Source organism: Anas acuta, chromosome 15 (assembly GCF_963932015.1).
Source record: "Anas acuta chromosome 15, bAnaAcu1.1, whole genome shotgun sequence".
Classification (NCBI taxonomy): Eukaryota; Metazoa; Chordata; class Aves; order Anseriformes; family Anatidae; genus Anas; species Anas acuta.
In genome coordinates, this window is record NC_088993.1 from 14,425,683 (window position 1) to 14,437,439 (window position 11,757).

Consider the following 11,757-nt stretch of genomic DNA (forward strand, 5'->3'; position numbering starts at 1 on the left):
TATTAAACTTCTCTGATTTCTTTTAGAGCGGAGCAAGCTAAATCACAGATGCTAATGGCTGCTTTTTTTTCCCCTGCTGCTCCAGGCCACTGACTCGGATTATGAAGACGAGCTGCCCAAGCACTCCTTTGTGAACCATTACATGAGCGACCCCACGTACTACAACTCCTGGAAGCGGCAGCAGAAAGGGGTGAAACACCCGGCGTCCTACAGATACGAGGAGTGCGCAGCCAGCGAGACAGAACCCTATTTCCAGACTGTCATCACGACACAGAGCTCAGGAGGGGTGTACACCCCAACGGGACAGCCCGCGCCCGGCTCCCGGACTCCAGTGACAGGGTTCTCTTCCTTCGTCTGACACGGGCCGGGAGGGAAGAGCCCAGGCGAGCCGCCGGCAGCACGCGGGGCGCCCCGTCGCAGCGACCGTGTGCGCGTGGCCGGGGTGGTGAACTTGGGGGTGATAACTTTCTCTATCAGGGTAGAGCGGATGGGAACACGAATGAGGCTGTTTTGGTTTTGGTTTTCCTTTTTTTCCCGAAGACAATCAACTCTAAAAGTATGGAGCTGAACTAGCCGAACCTTTGTTTAAAAAAAAGAAAAAAAAAAAAAAGGAAAAAAAAAAGGAATTCTGCAAAGTGATGATTTTAACCACTTGTGAATAGTAGGGGTTTTTTAACCACTTTTTTGTAACACTGCTTCAGGAAGCAGCTCCCGTGCCCTTCTCTTCCCTCTTTCTTTCTCTGCCCTCCTCCTATCCCATGTCCAACAAGGAGGTGAATTCCCTAGATGCAATGAGTGACTTTGTGATGTGATTTGACGAGAGAACATAAAACCTCCCAGGCTCCTTTTGCTTTACTCTCTTTATTTTTCTTTTCAATTTTTCCCTACCATCAGGGTCAAGTAGGAAAACACAGAGAAGGGACAGACTTTGACGTGAAAAGCAGACCCCTCCTCTCCCCTCTCCCCGTGGCTGCTCCCCACATTAGGAGCACTGGCTGATTCACTTAGGCTCAGATGTGTCACTGTGTCTGCTCTAGGCTCACTACTGGTGTCCGTATGCTGAATTGCTGACCTGCTTTCCTTTCTTGTTCAAATGGGGCCTGCTGCAATCTTTAAATATTCCAACTCCAGGGCCTTTAGAAGAGTTGATGGCTCAAAAGAGCACCGTGGGCAGCAGTGGGTGAAGCAAGTGGGAAGAATTCAGATGCGAGGTCGATTTATTTTTGGTGTGGCTCTAATCCTCCCTTGTGGACTGCATGTGCCATTTGAATTGTTCATTTTTTAAAAGTCAAAGGACACAACCCAGCAAGCCAGAGGAATCTTTCAATTAAGATTGCAGGGACAAGCTAGAGCGTCTACTAATTGATGAGGTTTTTGATCATGAAAGTTATCCTGCCCTGTCAATAGAAATTGAGCATCCTTTCTTGCCCAGACTCTGCAGTGCTGCTTGCTGATCTGTAAAAATGGTACATGGTAGTTGGGTTTGTTTGATTTTTGAAGCCACGTCACACGGCTTGGGTGAGTTTTGGTGTCCACAGGTGCCTTTTATTGATTCTTCAGCTTCTTATCTAGGAAAAGCAACGAAGTGTCTCCAAATAAAGCTAACACATTTTTTTCAAGCATTGGGGTCATGAATTACCTTGTGCACATTTACAGGCTGCTTTGTGCACTTGAAGCTACAGGCTTTGGAAAGAAGAGGGAGATGGTTTGTTTATTTTCCTTCCTTTTGTACAGCTTTATTTTTGTTTTCTGTCCTTTTCCTGAGTCTGCCATGTTTAGCAGCATGTTCTTTGTTCACATGAAAATTGTCAGGGGTTTAAAGAAACCGAGTCCAGCCCTTGGACCTAGCAGCAGTCCTGGATCGCTACGCTTTTTACTGCAAGAGTTTGAAAGGTAAATTTGGAAGGAGGCACGTCCTCGCCACTCCAGCATCTGGCATTTCCTCCCAGGTGGATGTAGGTCAGCCAGGAAAGTTGGCATCCTGCTACTTGCTAACGTCGCATCGGGGCACGTGTGGGCACTGCTCCTATTGCAAATTGTCCCTGTCCTCTCTGCAGGGCTGAGGGACAGCTGTGGCACTGCCTGGTGGTGTCTTCAAGGCAGGCTGCTGAAACCAACCTAACGCTGATTTCAGCACCTGCCTATCCCTGCCTTTTGGGGCTGGTTAGATGTAGCCTGGTGGCACCTCACCTGGACAGGGAAGGTCCAAGGGCATGCTCAGCCTTGCTGTCACCTTTCAGTGCCTCTCAGACAGGGCAAACCAATTCAGAACTGCCTTTACTCTCTGGCACTGCCTCTGAGCACTGCTGCCCTTGGTGCATACAGACTCCGGATAGCATTGGCACTGGATTGCTGTTCTTTTCCACAGGCTCCAGAAAGCAAAAGGTTCAGAACCGAAAACTCCGGTGGGTGTGTTTAAGTGCTTTTGAGGTTGGGATAATTATCCACAGCTCATTAGATAACAAGGGACTTGCAAAGGTACAAGCTTGAGCCAAAACCCTTGTGAGGCACCCCCTTCTCTGCACCTGGGTAGGATGTGTGTGGGATGGAGAAGAGGCTCCAAAGAGGATGATGTGAAGAGGAATGCAAAACAAACAAAAAAACCCTGCTGCCTTCTGTGCACTTTGACTGTTCTCTTAAGCCATATGGACTTTGCTTTAATTACTGAACTGAACAAAAAATTGTTCAGTCTGATTATTTTTTGTTTGTTTCTTAGGCAAAATTATCGATGTGACTTTCTGATTTGTTTTCTTTCTTCCTTGTTATTTTCTGCATCAGATTACGTATTTTGAACTTCTTGTTATATATACATGGGACACAACAATGCCGTTGATGTTGGAATTTTAATGGGGCTTAACTCCAACAGAGGTAGTGCTATGGGAGGAACCTTCCAAGGATCACTAAGGGACCTAAAGATCTAGTTTAGAATAAAGTAGATCAAATGTTGAAGACATTGCTCCAAAGGATAGCGTTGTGTGAGTAGCTCCATACCTCCTGAATATTGTCAGATCTGAATTGATATAAGGTGAAGTTACTCCTTAGGACTGTTCTGATATCACATTGAGAAAAAGGGCAAGGAAACCACGGGGAATAAAGAAAAAGGACTTTGTGGCCACAGTTTGACTGAAGGAAAACATGGGGAGCAGTACAGTCTGTACAAAGTGAGGAGAATAAACAATCCCTTTTTTTTTCAGTGCCATCTGCAACAAAAGTGCTTGTGCTTGCTGTGGGCCTGCTGACATGGCTGTATGGCCCTTTTCTTCTGACTGCCACCAAATGAAAAGGTTAGATTGGATTCCTTTAGGACCCATTGATCTGAACAAAGCCATTTCTGTTCCATTCCAGGCTATTATCACTCCTGGTTTTGTTTTGTTTAGGAGTTGGCTTTTCTTACATGTGGGTTTATTTTACATAGGCATTCACTAATCATGGACATGCACTACCCTGCTCACTCCTAAGATGAGAGGAGGATATACGTTCTCCTGCCCAGGATGTGTATAGCTACATGCATGATGCCTGTGCCTTCCTATTCATATGCTGCACTTGCAAAATATGATGAATAGGTAGGTTTTATTTACCTCTAATATCAGGTAAATTGTTCTATCTAGAAGGAAACACTCCATCAGTTAGCAAGAAAAGCTCTCTTTCATAGCTGTAATCTTTGGGAATTACAGCTTTGAAATATAACTTTTAAACATTAGCTGTCATGTTACAATAACTTCACCCATCAAATCTACTTCTGTTTCCTTTTTTCTATTTAGAACAGTCTTGAAAAATGAAGGCTTCTATGGAAAACTCTTTGTTAGGATATTTTATCTGTATTTATTTATTTACTTTGCCTTGTTTCTCAGGTCTCTGGGTGACTGTTATTAAAAAATAAAAACAGCGTTATGAAATGACCAAGGGAGACATTTTAGGGAACAGTTTAACAGGAGCTCATTTTTCATGCAATAGCCATGGAAATATCCCATTCCCTGCAGGAAAAGAGTGCCCAAGCCTTCGCCCCCCTCCCAGGGCTGAGCTGACACCAGCCATCAGTCAGCGATGCTCGCAGCCCTCCCCGTGGGACTGAGGATCGGCTCGGCGCTATTACAAACCATGTGCACAAGTGCATGTGGAGCAAAGGAGCCTCCCACAGCCCCTGGTATTGTTCCAAGCCACCGCCAATGGAGCCTTTTTGTCCTCCAAAACTCCATCTCGCACATGGAGTGTCCCCAGCCAGAGCCTGCTGCCTCAGCTGGGGTATTTTCCATTCCCATCTCAGTGCTCTGAGGTTGGTGCAAGGCTGGGGTGCATGGGGCAGTGGTGGGAAGGGACAGGAGGGGGCACTCTCCTACTTCAGTCAGTGACAGCCTCTCCTTCCCCACCCTGGGAGTCACCAGCTGGAAACTGCTTTGGGAGGAAAGCAGGGAGTGGGGGCAACATGCAAGGCAAAGGAGTTCGGCAGCACGTACTAAAGGAATCACACTGTGGCCAGTGACCCCAGTTTGGAGGCAGTTGGTATTACTGGAGAAGAAAAGGAGAAAAGGAAGCTAATCCATTACCAAAAAGATAATTTTTTTTCCTCATCATTTGGAGTGCTAAAAGCAGTGATGCTTTGCAGATGGGCCAAGATCTCATTTCTCCTGCTTATACCCAGGTCTCTGCCAGAAGCTGCTTTAGCAAATTTTAGAATAAATATCCATGTCTGTTGTGAGGTGGGGTTACATTTATTATCCTTGTCATTGCTTCCCTCAAGAAATCCATTGGGTCATCCAGAGATTATCCAATCTGCTCTCCAAAAAGGGAGGAGAGAGAGCTGTTTATACATACAGAGCACTGCTATCTTCTCCCACTTGCTATTTTCAGACTAAACAAGGCAACCGATTTCAGAAAAGTCTTTTTAGAGAGAGAATTTGTCAGGAAATTTTTAAAAAGAAAGAACTTTTGGCAGGGCCATTAGAAATCAGCAGCGCTAGAAACCTGAGACAGAAGAGAACTCGATCCCCAAACCCCCTATCTTTGGCAATTTCCTTTATCAGTAGTAGCCAAAAGGGCACATGCAACGAGGGATTATATTTGAAGAGGAAAAGCTGTCACAGAACGGTTGCTAGACAGGCAGGTTGTATTGTAAAGGAGTTTCATTCAGCCTGGAGTTCCTGCTAGTTCAATCACATTTCTTAGGTTGTTTTTATAGGTTTTTGCCAGCGTGTGTGGAGTCCGTACGACATCCTGGTGTTACTGGAGGTCACGTGGGGAGAGGTTTGTTGCTGTTGCGTGTACACAGAAGCCACATGCATGACAATGTGGTTGTACAGAATCCATTAAAACCTCCTTCTCACGGAAAGCCACCCTTCAATTAGGAGCACGTTAACCCTGAGACTGAACAGGTTGGGCTGGGCATGAGCCTTAAGCGGCTTCACCTGACAAATCCCTTAATTTCTTCATATTTCTACGTTCCTCTTCTCCCTCACATCTCAACCCCAGCCCTCCCAGATAAATAAAGTTGGTGTGGGCTTTGTAGAGGTGCAAAGCTTGCCACCCACTCTAGTAGAGCCAGCACTGATAAGCACACAAGTGTCACGTGGGACAGGTGGGACGGGTTTGAATAAGGGGCGAGGTACCTTTATGGTTTGAGATTTGGGCACTGACTCAGAGTTTTTATCTTCTCGGAGCTGCCACCTGCCCATTTCAAATGGCTTCAGAGCCTCAAGACTTGACACGAAATTCATTATTTCGGTTGATTACTGTTTGATCACTGTGCACTTTCTCGGGGCTTGAATCACTGGATATAGAGACTGGAATGGGACTGCAGCACTTTATGTCAAAGTGTTCTCTGGTGTATGTCCGATTCTCTATGTCTGGAAGTGCCACCTTTCTGCTGGTGGTGTCCCATAGGACATATAGCACTCCCCAATTGGTGACGCTGAGCATGGGGGCAGTGGTGTGACCTGTGGGGATGTTGCAGCAGCTCTCGGGTAGCAGAAAGGTGCAAGAACACGGTGCTAGGGTGGCTTGGCAGCCGGTTGCTTTGCTGCTCTCTGGATGAAGTCCGTCCTCTGATTTGGTATCTGCTGTCAGTTTAGGGGTAGGAACACCTTACCCAGCTGTTTCAGAGTTATCCTTTAGTGTACTATGGTTATTGGGCCGTTGCTTTTACTTCAGTGTCTCCTTGGGAATTTGCCCTGGATTTTTGTTCCACACCTCTCGTTAGCCTCACCTTCACCACTCCACTATTTTATATGAGAAAGTTACTTCTTCTTTTGCAAAATTGCTTCTAATTAAAAGAACCCTTTTTGAATGTGTGTGTCCTTGGTACTTTTATTGGTGGGGAGGTTGGGGGGGGTTCAAGCCTCTTCTGTTATTTTTGGCTTGCAGAAATGTCTTGGTGCCTTGCCAGCGTGCTCACGATTTAACAGCTCAGGACAGTGAAAATGTAACACGGGCTGAAATTCCACGCTGTTAGTTCTGGACTATAAAATCTTATAATCCCCTGCTGCTTTTCAGCTAAAATGGCACTCTCAAATAGTTTACACCCAAAATTTGATCAGCCTGAAATTTGTGGTGTTTGATGGTGATAAACTTCCCCCAGACCTTTAGTACACGAGAGCTGAAACCCATGGGGCCACCAGTTTGTATGATTTTGTCCCTTCACAAATATTTGTCATTCCCTGCAGCCCTGTAGCAGCCATTATTCAGGTCCCACAAGTGTGCTGATGTTGTGAGGCCAGGCTGGATCCCAACCAGTGTAAATCCGTGCAGCTGCTATTCAGGAGTAATTGTGGCTTGACACCAGGTGAGGATCAGGCCTAGAGGAGTAAACCAAGTGCAGCCAGGTTGGCTGCAGCTCTGCTGGGAGAGGCAATGGTGGGAAATCAATATTTTCCAAGTGGGAGATGGGGAGGGAGTCAAACTGCTAAGGAAAGAACTTTTATTTTCCTGCTTCTGAAACGGATATTATAAACAATGCAGTGTTGTATAAATACAGGCAGCCCTCTGTGGCTGGTAGCTTGTAATAACCCAGAGGTATCAATGTACCCATTTTGAAGATGAAAATCCTTGCACTGTAGAATTTTGTGAACGAGACATTATTCTACAAAATAGCCAGAAAAATGCAGAAGTGCTTTTTTGAGGTCATTCAGCTCCAAAGTGTATCATCCTCCCGCTTCCAGCCCTCACTCCTCTCAGGACACGTTTCCTCTGCACATGTTTTCGTGGTTAGGAGTGGAGCATGGCCATAAACACTGGAGTGGATGGGAAATCTGCCATGGTATTTGTAGCCTAAACAATACCAGAGAAAACAGATTGGCTTCCCGCCCTGCCCTGAACAGCAAAAGCAATGGCTTGAGTGAATCAAGTAATCTGAGCTTTCATTACTGGCCCTTTTCCTGCTATTTGTCTCATTTGTTTCCTCTTCTTACCCCTGCAGTTTTGCTCTGGGGTTATTTATTTTTCTCCTTGCTCCTTTTATTTTAAATTTTTAAGCCTGCCTCTTGTTTTTTATATTTTTCTCCTCATCTTGCTTTGTTTATTGTTTTCATTTTGAACCCACAATTCCCACCATGTCAAAAAGAACTTTATCTGAACATGTGATTTTGTTCATTTTTCTTGCACTTCTACCACATCCCAAGAAAAGGGGTCCTTTTGCTTTGCTGTGCCATTTCCTTGAAAATGCAGGCGATAAGCCCTGGCGATGTGGTTGCTGAAGCTTTGGTGCTGACTTCCCAGGCCTGTAGAGACCTCTGTTAGGTAGGCAATTGGCATGTGCATCGCTGTTTGTTAGGCAGGATGTTATTAAGTCAGGTGAGTTCAATGCGTGAAGTCATCCTGCAGAGTTTAGGCACGCAAACGTCTCAGCTGCCAATAGTGCTGACGCCGATGAAGTCATTTGCAAAATTGGAGAATCTGCACCTATATATGGAAAAAAAGAAAAAAAAAAAAGCTGCAAATTATCAGTGCCTTACAGCAAAAACAGTGTGTCAGAGGAGGAAGCAACCAACGCCCATGATGTTATGAGAAGAGATTTCTCCATATTGTGCAACGTCTGCAGGCTGAGGTCACTGTTCGTGACCATGGGCCTTGTGATATGCACTCGAGGAAAGCAGACATGCAGTAGCTGCACCAATGGCTCTGCTACTCTTCACCCCAACCCTTGATAACATGAGACTGTGCCAATGCTTGTACTTTGTGCACTAAACAGAACGTGCAGATAAGGCTGAAAGGCGGTCCTGAAAAAAAAAAGGCATGTGTAATATAGCCCGGGGCCTTGTGCCAAGAGTGATAAAAAGCCTTACAAACGCAGGTGACCTCACCACAACCCTGTCAGACTGGAAAGGATTAATATTCTTTGTTTAACAGGAGGAAATTGAGGCACAGGGCAGCTTTGCCTATGGGACCAAGCCGCAGTTTGCGTGTCCAAGTGGCCTCAGTTGCAAACGTCCTCGGTGCAGGGCAAAGAAAACCCATCTTTCTTACGAAACAGCAGGATGAGTTATTTTTGGGTCTCAATAAATTGTCTTTGTTTTCCAGTGCTATCACTCATACCATACCAGGGGAACATGACTGACCTAATTAGAGATTAATTCCAGCAGTACAAGACTCAACTGGTAAATACACACTTTTTTTTAATCTTGGGTTCTTTTTTTGTGTACGTACAAGCACATCTGATTGGTACAAACACCCTGGAGGTAGGGGCCAGGGAGGAGACGGGCAATTAAGAGTAATCAGAGAAGCTGAAATGTGGAAAATATGGGTTGAAGCAGGGCAAATTTCCAGACTGATTTGTGGGACTGTGACTTAATCGTCTGGGAGAACTTATCCTCTGGGATACAACCTCATGCAATCAGATGGAAATTAGGAAACATTTAACCACCTACCATGGAAGTGACCAAGTGATCGGGAAAAGAAAGTTTCAGCTTTTCAGTCTTCCATTTGGCAAAAGCCTTCCAGCCCAATTGATGAAGGTGCTTCCACTGATCCCCACCACAGAAGAAACAAAGAAGGTGAGATGTCTGTGTTTCACTGAGCAGGTCAGGCTTAGCCCAGACAGCCCAGTGCTGGCTTTTAGTTACAGCAGAAACCCTCCAGCCAGGGGCGAGCAAGAAGCCTCCAGCTGAGCCTGCTGGGTTTCTCAGGAGGGATCGTGCCTGGCCTTCTTGGATATGGCTCACATCCAACTCCCGCTGATATGGAGCTGCTGGCAGTGAATGAATTGTGGGCCAAGCAGCCCTGTCACGCACATGCTGCCCGACCTGCAGTTGTGATAGGAAGAGCCACCGCAGCCCAGGAGCCTTGGGCCTAACTCTGCCCATGGGCCTCAATGCCCTGCTGAGAGCCGGGTCTGGCTGGGCACACACCCTGGCTCTGCAATCACCACATGTTCCTAACGTGTCCCATGATATGGGGTGGGTTTGGGCTAAGGGGACCGTGGTGGAAAAGGCTGGGTGTTGCATGTTCTGAGCTGGTGTCGTTAAGGCCCTTCCGTGATTCATTTACATATTTGTTTGTTTGTTATCTGCCTGGGCTCATGATTTTGAAGCGACTGGGCACAAATTGAGGTCACTGTGAATGTGGTGTTGCCCCTTCACCCTCGGATAGTTCTCTGTCGAGTGTACTTCATTAACGGAGGCTGCGGTGCAGAGAAGAGCTCTTCCATCGCACCAGACGAGACGTGCGAAGGATGGACCGTCCTTGGCGGGGCTGGTGTCAGAGAGCACTGCCACCCCCACGCTTCTTGTAATTGGCTTTATGTGGAGCGCCGGCTGTGGGTTGTAATTTTCTGTCTTTGCTAGGAAATTACAGAGGAGTGAAAGGGAGATGGGTTTCAGATGCTGACGCTTCGGGAGCCTTCAGAGGTGTTACCGGAGTAAACAGTTGTGTGCGTGGTGCTTGCCCATTGAGGCCTTTCTGGAGGCTCGTGTGAGAGCACAGCTGGTCAGAAATTTGACTTCAGGCAAAAGACTACAGTGAGATGAGAGGAACATAAGAAAAGAGTTGTTAAATGTGTGACAGTCAGTGAAGGGCAGTTTGTTTGTCAATGCAAATACTTTGTCTGTTAGAAGTCTGGTGTGTGTTACAGTATGGTTTGTTTTTTTGTGTGTGTGTGTGTTTTTGTTTGTTTGTTTGTTTGTTTTTTCCCCTAGCTTGTGGAAGAAATGTAAACCTTGGGGGTCTATGATACTGCTTGGGGTGGTCATCAGCCCAGTGGTCTGTGTCCATGCAGGACTGTTCTTCCCCTTGTGTTTCTCGGTCCTGTTTTTGCCAGCCGGGTGGTGGTAACATCACCTCTCCTCAGGGAAAGACTGTGTGGTTTTCAAACCTCTGTGTCTCCAGGAGTTTTTACAAGCAGAAGGGCATTTTCATTTGTCAGCCCCGTTCCTCTGAAGTTCTGCATCTTCCATGCCCCATCAATTCAGTCATCAGTTCCCTGATGCTCCAAGATGAATTGCCATTCCTGTGACAAGCCCATTTTTGCAGCTGTGACAATACCGGTGACTGCAACCAGCTATCACCACCCAAATCACCTTCTGTTTGTGTTAAGCGTGGTGACCAGCAGCTTGTGAATTACCCATACTTTCCTTGCTGCCCTGCCCTGGGGAACAGGGTCACACTGAGCTCCCCCTGCTCACCCTGAGGTACGACAGCACAGCCTTTTTACAGCTCCCTGCAGACAGCCAGGGCTCTCACAAGCTTCTCAAGTGCCCTTGGGCTTTCTTATTGATGGGAGAAGCAGCAGCGCTGTGTTGGTGTCAGCATGAGGGTGATGTCAGGGGAGCTGAGGCCACGGCTGCTCGTGACCTGGAGGAAGAGGCTCTGCTTGGACCGTGCTGGTTCCTCTGTGGTCGCACGCCGTTAACCCTGGGAATGTGGCTGTGGCTGCAAACCATCCCTGTCTCGTGTGTCTTCTGTGACCCTGTGCACCAAGAGCCTGCTGGCCACCAGCGTGACTCTTACTGCTGGGGTTAACAGCTCTCGCGGAGATATTGCTTATTAAGGAAACCATTAGCTGAGCTGGGAGAGGAAGAAAAAAAAGGACAATTTTATGAATCACTCAAAATTAAGAGAGTTGACATCAGTTCAGTACAGTTATTTTTCATTTGTTTTAGCCTGTTTGCTGCACACCTGAGGTGGGAAGCACCTGGCACACCCCGGTCAGTACCGCAGGACTCTGGACTGTGCCTGTGTGCAGGCACTCTCTGGGTGCCCTCCAAGCCCTCAGATGTTTCCAGAATCATCCTGCGGAGAGCCTTCTGCTCTGCTTCTTCCCTCCTGGGTGCCATTTCAGTGATATTCTCATTACAGAAATAGCCTCAGTAAGGACACGCTCCCCCATCGTGTCTGGTCCAAAGCACTGTCTATGTATAGCAGGATTGCTTTAATACCCTCATTTCATATAAAATTATGTGATGTGTTCAGGATCTGCAGCTCTGACTGGTGGTGGCTATTTGGGGGGGAATACCTAATTTAGTAAGATAGGATAAATTCCCCCTTCTCCTTCTGATTCTTCTCTTGTCAGACAGCAGCACTTGGGTGGTCAGGGGCTGAGAAGACCATGAAGGGCATCTTCTCAGAGGAGAAATGACTTTTATTGACTGTGATTTTTCTCAAAGTCTGTCAAGCCAGAGACAGAACAGTGCTCCAGGAGACGAGCAAGAAAATATATATATATATATATATATATTGAAAAATTGGGTAAGTAAAGACTTTGTAAAGGTTCAGCAGCCAGGTGCGGAGCCCAGTGGATGTGGCTTTCAATAGTGACCCTCCACTGCCCAGCAG

General features: G+C 46.6%; 1 protein-coding gene across 1 annotated transcript in view; it reads left to right on the forward strand.

The window, feature by feature from the left end:
• Positions 1-6,280, forward strand: part of SDK1 (sidekick cell adhesion molecule 1) — a 392,668-nt gene extending 386,388 nt beyond the window's left edge. The window contains exon 45 of the mRNA XM_068699921.1: positions 86-6,280. Within this exon, the coding sequence (XP_068556022.1) occupies positions 86-358 (273 nt within the window). The 3' untranslated portion in view covers positions 359-6,280. The remainder of the gene's footprint in view (positions 1-85) is intronic.
• The last annotated feature ends 5,477 nt before the right edge of the window (positions 6,281-11,757 follow it).